Source organism: Spermophilus citellus (assembly GCF_964194105.1).
Source record: "Spermophilus citellus genome assembly, chromosome: 5".
Classification (NCBI taxonomy): Eukaryota; Metazoa; Chordata; class Mammalia; order Rodentia; family Sciuridae; genus Spermophilus; species Spermophilus citellus.
In genome coordinates, this window is record NC_138186.1 from 79,645 (window position 1) to 97,575 (window position 17,931).

At 31.8% G+C, this 17,931-nt stretch overlaps 1 protein-coding gene across 1 annotated transcript in view; it reads left to right on the forward strand.

The window, feature by feature from the left end:
- The window catches only part of LOC308649984 (uncharacterized protein), a 31,188-nt gene extending 14,649 nt beyond the window's left edge, over positions 1–16,539 (forward strand). Inside the window, exons 2-3 of the mRNA XM_081295912.1 lie at positions 9,098–9,224; positions 13,956–16,539. Coding sequence (XP_081152038.1) covers positions 9,098–9,224; positions 13,956–15,436 — 1,608 coding nt within the window. The 3' untranslated portion in view covers positions 15,437–16,539. The remainder of the gene's footprint in view (positions 1–9,097; positions 9,225–13,955) is intronic.
- Positions 16,540–17,931: the final 1,392 nt, after the last annotated feature.

A 17,931-nucleotide genomic window follows, 5' to 3' on the forward strand; every position in this document is an offset into this window, starting at 1 on the left:
TTTTTTTTCCAAATGCAATGCTGTTTTTGTTACCATTGCTCTGTAGTATAGTTTAAGGATTGGTATAGTGATGCCACCTGCATCCATCTTTCTGCTAAGGATTGCATTAGCTATTCTTGGTCTCTTATTTTTCCAGATAAATTTCATGATTGCTTTTTATATTTCTATGAGGAATGCCATTAGGATTTTGATCAGAATTGCAGTAAATCTGTATAGTGCTTTTGGTAGCATTGTCATTTTGATAATATTAATTGTGCATATTCATGAGCAAAGTAGATCTTTCCATCTTCTAAGGTCTTTTTTGATTTTTTTCTTTAGGGTTCTGTAGTTTTCCCTGTATAGACCCTTCACCTCTTTCATTAAGTTGATTCCCAAGTATCTTTTTTTTTTTTTAAGCTATTGTAAATGGGGTAGTTTTCTTCATTTCTTTCTCAGAAGATTTTCACTGATATACAGAAATGCCTTTGATTTATGGGTGTTAATTTTATACCCTGCTACTTTGCTAAATTTATTTACTAGTTTAGAAGTTTTCTGGTGGAGCTTTTTGAGTCTTCTAGGTATATAATCATATCTGGCATTTGCAGGTAAATGGATAGCATTGGAGAAGATTATGCTAAGTGTTGTTAGCCAATTCAAAAAAAAATGCCAAATATAAGGAGCTGATTCATAATGGGGTAGGGAAGGGGAGCATGAGAGAAATAGATGGATTCTCAATAAAGAAGAGGGGTGGGATGAAAAGAAAGGGGGCAGGGGATTAGCAAGAATGGTGGAATGTGATAGAGACCATCATCAAAAGTACATGTACGAAGACACAAATTTGTATCACCATACTTTATATGCAACCAGAGATATGAAAAATTGTGTTCTATACATGGAATAAGAATTGTAATGCTTCTGTTGTCATTTATTTTAAAAAATTGATAAAAATATGAAAAAAATTGTTCATAAATTATATACATTAAATATGTGCATGTTATATATAGAATATATGCATATATATATATATACACATACACACACACACATATATATATATATATATATATGCACATATATGTTTATATGTAGATCTTAGGGAAAGGATAGTCTCTTTCCTGAATTTTTAAAAATCAATTAATTTGTTCTAACTTGCTAATAGAGCAGAATGCATTTCACTTCATAGTATACAAATGGAGCACAAAATTTTATTTCTCTTGTTGTACAGAAAGTATAGTTACAAAACCCATGTAACTCTACTTTGTGTACAACAAGATTTTCATCTCATTCCACCATCTTATCTACCTCTATACCATCTCCCATCACCTCCCTCCACTTTGTTTTATTCAAAGTTTCTTCATTTTTTTCATGCTACCTTTCACTTCCCTCGTTGTGGATCACCATCCACTTAGCAGAGAAAACATTAGGTCTTTGGTTTAGGGGGATTGGCTTACTTGCCTTAACATGATATTCCCCAACCCTTAAGAAAAGAAAATGTTATAGACAGGCCATTGGGTCTAAGGCCATGTCATAAAATAAGAAATATACCATTAATCAATTTAAATAATAGACTCAGATCTTTGGATCTGGGGGAAAATACACACACACACACACACACCCCATACACTTTCTGGTTAAATCTCCTTGCCATCAATCAGGGCAGTTTCTCTCTAGTTTTTTATATCTCAGGAGAAATATTGGTTAAAAAAATGTATCTTTCACCTGTAGCTTAAAAAGAAGTGATCATGTCCTTCATCTTCCTGAACTCAGGAGAAGCATAACTCTCAAATATGTGAACTGAGATTTTCTGTAGTCTTGACATAGTTTTGAGGGTGCTGTTCCAAAAATACATATACTTTATTAGTAATATTTTAAATACATAATGGTAATTTTCACATAGTGGAAATTTTGGGTTATAGTATAAAATTCAATTTTTACTATTTTTATATGAATTCTAAAAAAATAATTATCTTTCCACCTCATATAATTTTAATGTTCAATCTGTTTCCATACAAGAGAAGTGAACTGAAATTTTACAGGATTGTCACTGTATTATTTCCATCCGTAAATAATTTATTTACATGTATAATCTACAAATTCAAAAGGCCTAATATGCAAGTTTAAATGCAAATGCTTTTCTGGGTTGCTAGATTTTACTTCTCCAAGGATACCTTGCCTTAAATTTGCTGCAGCCTGAGGATCTGGATTTCAATTTCCAGAGCCTCAAAAGAAAATAAATAAATAAATAAATGTACAGACAAGACCCTACAATTGTGACATCATTTATTTCTGGATTTAAGGTTATGTCCTGTCTCTGAAAAAACTCACTAGGCTCAGATTGAGCATATGAAGACATAAGTTGTGTCCAATCAGGAGCCCTTATATAAGTATTGTCCAATCTACACATTTCAGTAAAGAGAAGCAAGTTTTGACCATCTGGTGTAAAGTCTGCCAGAGTGGGTATCCATTTCTAGGCTCCCTCACTTACGTTCAGTGCACCTGATTTTTTCTCCTGTACTTTGTGATTTATAGAGAGGACATGTGGTTCCTAAAAATACAGTAAATGATGAGTGTGCAGTGAAATCCTGAGACTGGATGGTGAGTCTGGTTGAAGCTGGCTACACTGACGATGGTGGGAACAGGCAATGGTGGACTAGAATCCCTGGTGTAATCTTTGGTTTCTGCAGTCCTGCGTCTTCTGAGAAAGGTCAGCTATGAGTCTGCACTGGCCAGTCAACTGGACCATATATTAACAGTAGACCCGGAAGTCCTATGTATCCTATAGAATATCTTCAGCCCTACCTTAAATTCTATGTGAGAACATTTGTGGCAATATTTCCGAATCTTCTCAGATTGTGTTGTGGATTCTGGAGTGGGGAGATCATCACAATCACAACTCCATATATTTTTTCCTCCAGGAGGGGGGTGAGATACTCTGTAGGTATCTCAGTTTTTCTTTCCTCCTGAATTCATTCACCTTCTTTTTGGAGATTGTGGTATTGTGGATTGAGCCAGAGGTACTGTACCACTTAACTACATACCTGGTAGTTTTTTTTATTATTATTATTTATTTTTTATCTTCAGACAGTTGCTAAGTGTGATTTTAAATTTGTGCGCCAGTATTGTGAGTTGTACTTATATATAAAACTTTAGCTTCCTGTTCAATGACAACTTCCCTCTTTCCCAGTATTATCAGTTACATTTTTACAGTATTATCACTTACTTTACCCATCTTATATTTCAAATTAACATGGTATTTTCAATTGTTATACCAAAAACTGGATGAGACTTTAAAGTATTTTTTTTCTCTCTGAGTGCAATGATGCATGCATATTAATTCCAGAGACTCAAGTGCCTAAGTCAGTAAGATTTCAGTTTCAAGTTAAACATCAGGAGCTTAGGTAGACCAATTAGACAATTAGAAAAACCTGTCTCAAAATTTTAAAACATGGCTGGGTATGTAGGGCAGAATTGACATGCTCCTGTTTCAAATCCCCAGTTCCATAGAAAAAAAATCAAAAGCAAAAATTTTTGTTGTTGTTGTTGTTTATGAGCATTTTACATGATGGAAAAGTAAAGAAGAATTGCTTGATCTTGGAAAAATCATGTGTTTCTATTCTTCCTTTGTGTCTCCAAAGGCAGACAACCTGTCAGAGTGTCTTTATGCTCAGATTTCCTTTTGTGGAATGTATATGAGAGCATTCTCATTCCCTACTCTGATATTTTCCTGGAACTGTGTTTCAGAACTATGTAATATGAGGATCCCACAGCTGGCACATCTAATGACTCTTGTAAGCCCAGACCAGTACTTGGGGCTTTTCTTGTTCAAGAGCAGTATAAATGTAGAGGGTTTAGTTTGTCAAAGAAGTAACTGAGAGAACTCTCAATTTCCAATTTTTTAAAATGTCTTCACTAATTTTATAGTCTAGCACAATGTTTCTTCCATATTCATATAATTGGAGTACTACTTACTATTCTACTTTTTCAAAGTAGCCATTCGAACAGCTGTGCTCAAGCTGCTGAAGATCTTATAGTTGGCTGGTGCACTAAAATTCTGATGCAAGCTTTTTAGATTCCAGGGTGCCTTATGCTCACTGGAAAAAAATTGATGTACACCTATTTTAGAAATAAACAGGGATCTGTGATTCTAATAATTTTTCTTCACTAATATTAGAGATTTTAGCTCATTACAATGTTTGCACACCAATGTGAAACCACTCCTTTTTGATCTAGAGAGATTTGCATCTGCACAGTTGCCAGTGCTTTCAATGCTTTAAGGTTTCAGATGTAGTCCATTGAATGTAAAATGTTAATATCGGGACAAATTACTTACAGAAAGAATTGGTTAGGTCTGGTGTTATTAGTAACGTGAGCTGGGTGAGAGAGCTCAGGAAGTGCTAAACTGCCACTTTGGATTTTAGTGGTGGTCTGTATTTCCCTGTTAATTTTTTGGTACTGTCTAGATAAAAGTTCAACTGTCAGCAACAGCTATTTGCATTTTTAGAGAATGTTGGCAAATCCCTCTAAAGGATTAAGGGATTCCCCTAAGATTTAACACCTCTTCCACTCTGGTCTAATGGAATAAAGCCCATGGATCTTGCATGGCTATTGAAAACCACTTATTTTTTTCCCCCTGGAGTTGATAGTCATGTATATCTTATTCCTTCCTCTGTGTGTACAGATAAATTAGCATTCAAACTTCAGGCAATTTAGAGTTAAATAATATATTTCAAACTCAAATCAATCTTCCTTTATTTATATTAACACTGGATTTGGGCATTTTGTTCCAGTAATTTTGCATATTGCTCAAATCAGGAAAATTTTCAAGTGCATTTTACTCATCTCTTGGTAGATATTTTTTTTCCCAGTTTTCCAATGTGTGTGCCTCTAATTCCTTTACAGTTTTAAGAACGACTCAAATCAGGAGTATATATTTATTGGGTGTATCCATAAATGGAGGGAGATTTATATTCTTCTTTTATTTATTTTTATTTTTTTAAAATTATCTCTCTTTATATCTGCTGTTTGGTGGTGGATGCTTGTGTATAATTCCAATGTCACACACATTCTGCACACAAGTCCCTTCTTGTGATCTATGCCTTTTATTCTAACATCTACCTTGAGGTTGGATTGTAGCATTCACTCACATTAAATATTTTATTGATATGTTTTGATTTATATACTTATAATAATTAACAATAAAGATATTTGCATACATATGAATTGCCGTATGTACTTTTCTGTATTGTGATTTCTTTATCTTAAAATTAGTACACTCTTGTAATATTATAACATGCATTAGTGTCAGGTAATGATCGCTAGTACATTTGCTCTTATTTTTTTTTTTTAATATTTATTTTTCAGTTTTTGGCGGACACAACATCTTTGTTTGTATGTGGTGCTGAGGATTGAACCCGGGCTGCATGCATGCCAGGCAAGCGCACTACCGCTTGAGCCACATCCCCAGCCCACATTTGCTCTTATATATGAGAGAGTTCTTGCCTAATTTTATATACATTTATCTTTCCAGGAAAATTTTAGAAGTTTTTGCTTTGATTTCTTCTTTAACAAAAAGTAAAGAATGGTAAAATTTTGACCAGTTATTATTAAAGGGTACCTTGGGGAAAATGATCATTTTTATAATAGTTTAATCCTTTGTAAATATGTTGAATATATGAGTCTTTTATGTTCTTTTCTGTATTTTTATTTTCTCAAGTACTGCATATTCCTTTTGTAAACATAATTGCATATGAAATGCAACATTCATGTGACATCAGCATAAAACATACATGGTATTTTATAGTATTTGTCAAACTGGATATAATACATCAACAAAAATTCTAGCTCCTAGAATTTACATTTTACAAAATTTAATAATTATTTCTTCCTCTTTAGCCATGCCCCTTGGTTTCACCACTGGAAGAATATGGCTGTATTCTCATGTACAGTTGCTGTAATTTTAGTCTCTGTTTCCTGTGTGGGTGTATCATATACATTTTATTACAAAACGGTTTCTCCAAATAGGTAATAAAAGCTTAATTATTATTTTTCTCTTTTGTGAATGCATTTATTCCACATATTCATCAATACTATTTAATTCATCTATATGATGTGATTTTATTCAATGTTACCTAATTTCTAAAGATTTTGAGTTTTTATGATTATTGAACACTTAGATATATCCTTTTTTAAGTGACTCTTAAAGAACTTTTTCTGTTTTTCTTTTGCAATCTGTATTATTTCTTCTTCTTATAAGCGTTTGATTATATGTGAGGAAAATAGGGTTTTTTATTACCTTGTCAGTTTTGCACCTTTTAATGTAATCACTTGATGAATATATTTTTTGTATTAATATTTTGTAATTCATAAGTTTAAGCCTATTCTATAATTTTGAAAACAAAAACTATTTTTTTTTTTTTACTTTTAGGGATACAACCAAAATCTCTTAATGCTGAGCATATGCTCAGCTCTGTTTTAACTTTTATTTCTAGATGGGGTTTGCTTAATTTCTTCAGTTGGCCTTAAATTTTGAACTTCATGCCTTAGACTCCAGAATAGTAGATATTTCAGGTGTGAACCACCATATGAACCCTATCTTTTGTATGTAAACTTTTGAGCTTTGTACTTTCTTATATATTTCAGTATTATTTATTAATAACTTATATTCACCATTTAGCGTGTCAAAATATGTTGTTATGTTTTTATGAGTGAAGGGATAAAATAGCATTTTATTATTACACTGTTTTCCCAATATCCTAGCAAGTTTTAAGAGTTTGTTGTTGGTGTTTACTGTAGTTCCACCATTTATTTTATTATGAGGTTTACCCTGATTGATTTTACTTCATAACATCAATCGTGTGGCATCATGGTATTTTGGTCAACAGTAGACTTTATGTACAATCATGGATCTAGCAAATATCTTAGCCATGTACTAGTCTATACCATCTAGATTCTGTCATTGCACTCAGAGAATTGGAAAATTGCACAAGATTCTTAGGATAAATTTTCCAGAGTGTATTTCCATAAAGTGAGAAATCATTATATATGCCTATATTTGCAATTATACACTGTATAATTGATATAATTTTTATTTGTTGAATCTTCAAATTTGCTAGTGCTTTCTTTTTTAATTGAATCTGCTTTTTTTTTTTTTTAATTTGTACTGGATATTGAACCCAGTGGTGCTTAACAATAAAGCCACATCCTCAGTCCTTTTTTTAATATTTTATTTAGAGACAGAGTTGCTAAGTGCCTCACTAAGTTGGTCAATACAATATATATAAGACAATATTATATATAATATTGTCTTAGAATTTATGATCCTTTTTTCTTATCCTCCTCAGTCACTGGAACTACAGTTGTCCATCACTAGACTGGGCTCATTTGCTTTTTAAAAGCACCAACATTGATATTGGTAACTCTATGTTATGTTTATCTTTAATAGCTTCTAATTTTGCTCTTTTCCTTCAGAATTTCTTTACTTTTAGTTTTTAAATTTTACTTTTTATTGGCATGGATAATTCGATAATAAATTCTAATCATTTTGTGAATTACTAATTTTTTGTATGTTTTATTTTCACCTCAGGTATAGACGAATTCCAATTTTTGCAGCTGTATGGAGGTCTAAGTGAAACGTAATAACCTGTATGGATATTGTTAAAAAAATGGAACCACAATTTTACCCAGTTTTTCGACTGCACTGTATATGCCCAAAGGACATAAAATCAGCATACTACATTGACACAGTCACATTAATGTTTATAGCAGCACAATTCACAATAGCTAAGCTATAAAACCAACCATTCAATGATGAATTAGTCCATTCAATGATGACAGGATAAAAAACTGTTGCTTATGTACACAATAAACTATGAATCAGCCAAAAGAAGAATGACTTTATGACATTTGCCAGGAAATGGATGAATCTGGAGATTTTATGCTAAGTAAAACAAACCATTTCTTTAAATCCAAAGGTTGAAAGTTTTTCCTGATATGTGAAATCTAAAGCTCATAAAGTGGGGAAGGGAAAGAAAAGAAGATCAGTAGGTTGCACAATAGTAAACAAAAAATAAATAAATGAATAAATAAAAGGGACAGGGATAGAAATATAAAATATATATATCTCTAAGTGAATCCTACCATCGTATCCACCAACAAGAACAGAATTTTTATTAGGATAAGATATATCCCATGCTTGCATAATACCATAAAAATCGATTTTACTGTCAAGTAGAACTAGAAAGAACCAATAAAATAAAAAACAAATTATATTTGTTTGAAGAGCTATATGTATATTCTATATAAATATCATACAATATAAACATCAATCAAAGTTTATATATAAAGTTCATATATATATAGTATGTTAAAAATGTTAAATTATAAAAAGGAAAATTCAAATTTATATATATATAAAGTTTATATACATATAAATTATATATATATATAGTTAACATTATATGTACATATAAAGTTTATATATATATATAGTTAACATACTATATATATAGTATGTTAAAAATGTTAAATTATAAAAAGGAAAATTCAAACAGGATTGTTGTTGCTATTTTTATATTAATAACATACATAAATACTATAAAATGTTTGAACTTAAATAAACTATTAAATATTTCCATTAAGTGGTCTGTCTACCTTGTTACATTTCAAAATTTCTCTTATACCATTGGTATTGGAATTACTAGAGATCTCACTACACATTCAGAACAGCCAACTCTATCAGAGAAATAACAAAAAAGATTCTACACATTAGTAAATGTCTGATTAGTGGTTGTACAATTAGAATTTGAGGATTCCCTTTCTTAATTACCATAATTTTCTCATCTGAATATTATACATAATTTAGATCATGATATAAAAAATTAGAAAATATATGTTTTTAGGGTAATGCCTGAGTTTTATATTATGTTTCATAAATGTGGAGTATATATACTTTTTTTAACTTAAATCACTTTTTCTGCAGAAGTATATAATAGTATCATGGTGTTCCAAAACATCACCTACATGATAGTCTACTAACTCTCATTTCAACTTCAATGACATTACAGACTGTGCAAATATTCATGTGGTCAATGTGTTATTTATTTGCCTATTCTTATTTTAGGAACTATTAACATTCAGGGATGTAGCCATTGATTTTACTGAAGAGGAGTGGGAATGCCTTCAGCCTGCTCAGAAAAATTTATATAGAGATGTGATGCTAGAGAACTATAGAAACTTGGCCTTCCTGGGTAAGTTTAATTTCCCTTTAACATTTTTAATTAATAATTATTATTTAATTTACTTCTGTTGCAGAGTATCTCTTCTGGGAACTTCTCAATAAGAATGAGTTTCAGATTTTTGTTTCAAAGAAAAAGGGCATTTTTATACAGATATTTTACTCTCTCTCTCTCTCTCTCTCTCTCTTATATATAATATATATATATATATATATATATATATATATATAATTTTACTCTTTAATCTGTCTCTTTCTTTGTGTGTTATATATCCTTCACTTTAGATAAGTAGTACCTAGTATAATTTAGTGATGTAAACTATTGTAGACTACACATAGCAGGGGACACAGTTGAGTCATACAAATGTCAAGGAGAAATCCAAACTAAAAAATGTTGAAAGAGTAGTTATCCAGCAGAAGAAATTTTCAGAAGCTTAGGTTTATTTATTTTGATTGCAATCATTGAGTACATACTGCCCTATATTTATCACATTTTCAAATTCCTTGTTCTCTATTTTCTTCTTTAGTGATGTCCCAGTTTATTCAGATTAACCACCAAAACTTACCTTTTGTTGTGAGGGACAGCATGATCTGTTTCAAATCCTCTTGTGAGGAAGCCTTTAAAGAAGAAAACAGAAGAGAGAGACACACACACAGTGAAGGAAAAAAGAAAAAAAAAACTGGCCACCCCTCTTAACAGCTGCACATATAAAGAGCCCCTTCTCCCTGAGGACATTACCACAAAAACTAGATAGTGCACCTGTAGAGTTGTCTTAATAGCTTCAGGGAGAAACTGCTGGGCATTACAATTGTGGGACTCAGGGTGCCAGTTACCATCACCCCCACACTTTCCTGTCTATTTCCAACGTCAGAATACCTAATACCTCCCCTCTTTTTTAAGGCCTTTTGAATAAATAATATTACTTATCTCCTTAATGCTGATGTGGGCAAAAAATAGGGCAGGCATAGTCAACAGCAAGTTCCAACATCAGTAAACATCCACCTATGAATATTTTTGACCCAGATGAAATTGCGTAAACATGAAGTTAGCCATTCCAACAAGTCTAAACATCCATCATCTCGTTGAACCTTATTAATTATATCTTTAAGGTAATCTAAGTCTTTTGAAATAAAATTACTATTATAACTTAAATTGAAGGAACACATGTTATTAAACTTCTGATATCCTTTATGATGTAACAATAACACAATCAATTGCAGCATGATTGTCAAGTATGGCTTGACAATGTTCTTTTTTTTCTTCATTAATCCTATTTACATCCATGGAGGCATGATTAATACTGTTTATGATAGCATAGGTGAGTTTCATAATAGTTTGCACAACTACTGAATCATTACAGTTTTTATCAAGAGGAATAGACCTTTTATGAATAAATTCCACAGGATGGTGACCTATTAAATACTATGTGGATGGTACGGACACATTATTCTGCTAAGACAACAATGAATACCATGAGACATTTTTACAGGTATATAACAATTTCATGCAAGGGAGTCAAGATATTGTAATGGGTTCTAGAAGTCCAGGATCTGACAGTACTGAATTTCCCACAGCTGGTGTACAAAAAACAGAGCTCCGTTGTTAGTAAGACTAAAGCATTTACAGAGTTTTGTGTGAGTTTAGCAATCAAAGATGTAACAAAATTATCTAGAGTACATTCTAACCCCATTTTAGCCAACACCTGTTGAGCTGAGGCTGTTAATGGTTTTATACCCGCCAAGTAACTAGAATTCAAGTATCTTGGGGTCCTCTTTTAATGTATCTCCTCTTTTGAGGAGAATGATTATTCTCTTGCTTGGATGGACTCTTCTCATCCAGGGTTAAATGAAACTTGGAAATCAGCTTGTGAAGTCCCTGATGTTCATTTATAATTGCTATTTTTCATACATGAAGCTAGAGTCCAAACAGGACATGTTGGCATAAGTGTAGCACTCTATGCTTTTCCTCATGTGATCAAAGGCATAGGATCTTGTCATGCTGGTGAGGTGGAACCTCATATATTATGTAATTTTTTTGGTAATGGCTGTTTGAGAATAAAATGTGTATTCAATGCAGATGACCAATTTTGAATATTTACTTTATGTTGTATATTGAGCACATTAACTGTAAATAAAACAATATTTAATGCATATTAATATGAGAGAGGCTAGATCTTTGTTTCTGTTTTAAAAGGCAAGTATTAGGATATCACTCAACAAAAGCTTGTCCAAAAGGATTATGAGAAATTTCATTATTTAAAACTGTGTCTTATTGATTCAAAATTGTGCAAAAGGATGAGATGTAAAGGGAGGGGCATTATCCACCTTTAAACAAATAGGGCCTCTAGAAGCAGATCATGGTTGGTTTCTTTCCATGCTCTCTGCTGGAACTGACTTGACATTTTCTTTTTTTAGATTCAATTCTGGTAGTAAGATTTTTTCTTTTGTTTTGTGTTTTGCAATAATGCATTAGTAATCATAAATATTTTGAAGTGAATAAATCATTATACTTCTACTTTGTAATTTTTTAATGTTTTTTTGTTTTTTTCTATTTTCATTACTGATTTAATTTCTGGATCATTGTTTTTTTATTGTGGCATGCTTGGATTCTTTTCACACTTCATATATATATATATATATATATATATATATATATATATATATATATAGAGAGAGAGAGAGAGAGAGAGAGAGAGAGAGTCTTTTACTATAATATCCGTCCTACACAAAACACAGTGTGTGTGTGTGTGTGTGTGTATATATATATATATATATCTCACTTCTCTTTATATATCCTATAGATTTTTAATTTTTACAGTATTTTACAAGTTGCTTACACTTGTCTTAAACTTGGTACTTCTTGATAAGCCTCTCCCATATTGGTAGAATTTCAGATTTGCACACTAGGAATGCCCCTCTCATTTTTTTCTTAAAGAATTATTCACATAAACATTGTGCTCATTGATGTTAATATTTTTCAATTTCACTCTCTAAACTTTTTAAAATAGTTATTTAGTGTTTTTTGACTAATTCATAACTGTCAGTATCGTAATGTTAAATTCTTAATGTTTTTTTTTCTTTTTTTGTCACTTGGATTTAGCCATGCTTCTCTTTGTTTATATTGGATGTACTATTTTTTATTTGTTCATTAAAGGAGCCATCAGTAGATTATATAGTCCATTTTTGGGAAAAAAAATGTACAAAAACTTTTAAATAAATAAAAATAGGCAAGAACCGTGCTGCATCCTTGTAATATTTGCTAATTGGGAGGCCATGCAAAAGTACTTCATGTTTGAGAGAAGTCACAGAAATTTAGAAACAGCATGGCTCAAACAATTTTAAAAAGACTTGTGTTGTAGTTCATGATATAGAATTTTTGGAGTAATCTCAAGCATTACACATGAAACATTAAAAGTTGGATGACCTAAAGACCCAGAATTGCCAGTACTAAATATGTATCCATGAACAATTAAATCTGAAAATTGAAGAGATACCTCTGCTTTTGTGTTTAGTGCAAACATTTTTCTCAGTATTAAAGCTAGGGACTCAATGTGTGTGCCCATCAATGTCAAATGTGTAAAAGTATGTACTTATATACTATTATTATTTAGTTATAAAATATTTTGTCTCTTAAAGTGTTATAAGAAATATATGCAGGACTTTCAATTAAATGAAAGGTGGCAGGCAGATATTAAGTTTTAGATGCATTTGATTCACATGTGGAAGTCAGAAATTTAGTGAGTGAAATTTTGCTCACCAGGTACTGTGTTTTGTGTAGGGTTGATATTATAGTCAAAGTCTCCATATTTTTATTTTATTGAGCATAATAGGGTCAAGAGTTGTATTTTACCACATAGTGAGTGTATTATGTTCTTCATAAATACTAGTAGAAGGAATACAATACCTTGTAAGAACAAAACTGATAATTATATGAAATAATAATTGTTAATTCATTCTATTTAGTCATTTTACCTTTGTATATATAGTATAAAATACCATGATATATTTATAAATAAACAAATTTGTATTTGTCAATAAGGGAAATTCTCATATCACATGAATGTAAAAATATAAAAGTCAATTTATTATACTTGATGGTCATGTGTTGAATTCATCCAAGTATTATCGCCATAGGCTATGCAAGGTTTTTATACTCTTTTAAAATGTTTTTTATGAAAAATTTTATAGACATATATGTGTATGTTTCTTTGTAAGTTTTTTGTTTATATTTCTTTTTTAAGAGCCCATTGCCTCTTTACCCTTGTTGAATATTTATGGTATTATCACTCAAAATCTACTAGTTATTTTCATGTCTCTATGTCACGGTAGACAAAAATAATTTTTTGGACACTCTTTGAAAAAGCCAGAAATGTTTGTATATGTTTTACATTTCTCTTATTTTACTGACAGTGAAGGTAGCTGGTAGATATTTCTTAAATACACAATACTATCTTATGAAGGACAAAAGGCTGTTAACTACACTTTATTTTGTTACTCTTAATGATGTACTCCTCTTGGATACTGTGGTCTCTACAAGAATTTTGGTAATATTCTCAAGGTAATTTTGTCAGTACATTTTTATTCAAGTAATATCTTTTTTTGGATTTATGGTGACTTTGGACTTACTAATCTGCTACACTCCTGATGCACTTATTTTACCTTAATTTCATGTTATGTATGCAAAATATTTTTATCCCAGTCTAATAGGTATTGTGGTTTTTTTTTAAATTTTTGTTTCTTTCAGCCATGACTTCTAATCACACCCAAGAATATTCACCAGAAAAGGGCCTAAAACATATATTTCATGAAGTGATAAGTGCAAAATATAGAAGTTGTGATCTTGACTATTTACAACAAAAGAAAATATGGAAAACTACAAGTGAGAGTTTACACCAGAAATCATATAAAAAATCAAGCCTTGTTCACCACCAGAGAATTTATACTGGAGAGAAGTCCTACATATATGAAAAATGTTGCAAAGCTTTTAGTAAAAAAAAAGGTCTTATTTACCACAGAGGAACCCACAATGGAGAGAAGCTCTACAAATGTAAAGAATGTGGCAAAGCTTTTGGTCAAAAATCACACCTTAATTGCCACAGGAGAACTCACACTGGAGAGAAGCCCTACAAATGTACAGAATGTGGCAAAGCTTTCGGTCGAAAATCACACCTTACTTGCCACATCAGAACTCACACTGGAGAGAAGCCTTACAAATGTCAAGAATGTGGCAAAGCTTTCAGTCTACAATCAATCTTAATTTGCCACAGTAGAACTCACTCTGGAGAGAAGCCCTACAAATGTAAAAAATGTGGCAAAGCTTTTGGTCGAAAATCAAACCTTATTTGCCACAGGAGAACTCACACTGGAGAGAAGCCCTACAAATGTAAAGAATGTGGCAAAGCTTTCAGTCAAAAATCACCTCTAATTTTCCACAGCAGAACTCACAATGGAGAGAAGCCCTACGAATGTAAAGAATGTGGCAAAGCTTTCCGTCAAAAATCACACCTTATTCGCCACAGGAGAACTCACACCGGAGAGAAGCCCTACAAATGTAAAGAATGTGGCAAAGCTTTCAGTCGAATATCATACCTTGTTTGCCATGAAAGAACTCACACTGGAGAGAAGCCCTACAAATGTACAGAATGTGGCAAAGCTTTCAGTCTAAAAGAAGGCCTTATTTACCACAGCAGAAGTCACACTGGGGAGATGTCCTACAAATGTAAAGATTGTGGCAAAGCTTTTCGTCACAAAACACACCTTGATAACCACAGAAGAACTCACACTGGAGAGAAGCCCTATAAATGTAAAGATTGTGGCAAAGCTTTTGGTCGAAAATCATACCTTATTTGCCACAGCAGAACTCACACTGGAGAGAAGCCCTACAAATGTACAGAATGTGGCAAAGCTTTCAGTCTAAAAGAAGGCCTTAATTGCCACAGAAGAACTCACACTGGAGAGAAGCCCTACAAATGTGCAGAATGTGGCAAAGCTTTTGGTTACCATTCACACCTTGTTAACCACAGAAGAACTCACAGTGGAGAGAAGCCCTACAAATGTACAGAATGTGGCAAAGCTTTTGTTGCCAAATCAAACCTTATTCACCACAGCAGAACTCACAGTGGAGAGAAGCCCTACAAATGTACAGAATGTGGCAAAGCTTTTGGTCAAAAAGTAGACCTTATTCGCCACAACAGAACTCACTGGAGAGAAGCCCTACAAATGTAAAGAATGTGCTAAAGCTTTTAGCAATAAAACAGGCCTTATTCACCACAACAGAACTAACACTGAAGAATAGCCCTACAAATGTAAATAATGTGGCAACACTTTTAATAAAAAATAAAACTTTATTCATCACAGCAGAAGACATCCTGGTGAATGTGAAATGTGAATAAAGTGATAATAACTTTTAAAGAAAAACTAAACCTTGGGGCTGGGGTTGTGGTTTAGTGGTAGAGTGCTAGCCTCGAATTTGTGAGATCCTGGTTCAATCCTCAGGACCACATAAAAATAAATAAGTGAAATAAAGGTATTTTGTCCAACTAAAACTAAAAAATAAACATTAAAAAAAAGACTAAACCTTATTAACAACAGAATTTATACAGAAAAGAACCCCTAGAAATTAAAACAATGCAGAAAATCTCTTAATAAGAAATCAATTCTTATTGCCACTAGGCTATTTATTCTGGATAGAAGACATGTAACTGTGGAGAATAGAAACATTTTAAGTTGTATATCATACATTACTAGACATCAGAGAAAACACTGGAGAGAAGCTCTACAAATGAGACCATTGTACCATTACTCTAAGAAAGGGTCAACATTTAATCATCACCACAATAACCGTAGAATAGAGAAAGTTTTGAAACGTGAAAATTGACAATGCCTCCAAAATTTATTCACCAATACTCAGTACCTGTGGATACATACTGGTTAGAGAAAATACAAATGGGAAAAAAATTGTAGCCACATGTTTCTTAAACACTGCTTATTTTTGGATAATTCATTGTGCCCAGAAACCCTAAAAAGTTAAATAATATTTCCAAAACGTATTTAAATTTTAAATTCATTGAACATCTGAAAACTCATACTAGTAGTGAACATTGAACAGATTTTGTCCAAAATGTATGCCTTATATAACAATGAAACATTTATAATAAATGTGAGAGTAAAGTTATTATCTATACATTACACCTTGATGTATATGAGGATCAGTAAAATACAGAACTCATTTAAGTTTAGAAAATAAGTAGTTGTCTTTAACTTTTGCTTAAATTTATTAAGTATTATCAAGTTATTTTATAGAAATATCAGTCATAAATACCATAATGAATAGTGAAGAAACCTCATCTTTGAAAGAATATAATTGTTTTTCTAAATCAGTATTTACTATTTTCACTTTTGAATACCGAGAAAATAATTATATGGAATCTATTTTTGATGTTTAACACTGAAGTGTAATATTTTAAACTTTTTTTAAAATTTCAGCCACATTCCTAAGCCCTCTCTACTTTTTCAAATTTTGAGACTGTCTTTCTAAGTTGCTTGAAACCACACTAAGTTGCTGAGACTGAATTTAAACTTTTGAAACTACTCAACTTCCCAATTTGCTTGGATTACAAGCATGGACCATCATGCCAGGTTTACAGTGCATTTTTTAACCTATATTTACCTTATGTAGACAATATGTGTTTATAACTGAATATTTATATGTTAACACTCATGTATTGCATCCTGTTGTTAAATGACAGACATCACAGTGTTCCACTTGACTAAATGTTCTATGTAACAGTAAAACATACTATTGAGTAAATAATACTCTAGCATCTCTTAATACTTTTACAGATTTTAATCAAACTTAATGTGGAATACAATTTGCATAAGTCAGGTCATTATTTTTTTTCTGTTTGTATTTATGGTGAAATTAAGAGTTAAAAGAAGGATATAGATATAGGAAAATAAGCCCCAGATTTTCATATCTTGAATTATAAATTTTAACTTTTTAACATTTTAACATTTCCTAGGGATTTGAATAGACTAAATTTCCACAAACTTAAAGGTAGCTTTTACAGGAGAAAAGAGCATTATCTTTCTTGTGTGTGCATAATGGCCTTCTAGACTTCAGCCTCATTGGAGACATTTCATTTTTCTGTGAATGAGGTCAGTGATCAGTGTTTTCATGTGCATTAGTAAATTCTGACATCATTGTTATTCTATAGGTAGTATTATTTCAGGGCAGGAATCAGAGAAATGGATGTGGAGTCAAGGTTGAGTGAGGCCTTATACTTATGACAAAATAATCAATGAGCTATGTTTTAAAGTCTCATTTTCTGTGGACCAAGTAGTAAGAGGTTAACTGAGAAGGTTGTATGTAAAGATTAAGTTTCTTATCATAAAATGTTGGTTTACCAGCTACAATAGGGTAAAGGCTTCTTATACATAGAATCCATAGAAAAATCATATTGAATATCATTCACAATTTTATTAACATTACATATAATTCGTGAAGAACTGAGTTTACAACAACATATGCCTAAGAACAAGAACTGAGGACATTGTACACTCTCCAATTTAGACATATTTATATCAACTTAATTATACATGAAACTACACTAAATGAGATGAAAAATCAATTGGGTTAACACACAACAATATACAAATAGAATCTTGTAAAGACTTAAGCAAGAGACCAATAGTGGATGAAGTTTGGCTTCCAAATGCTA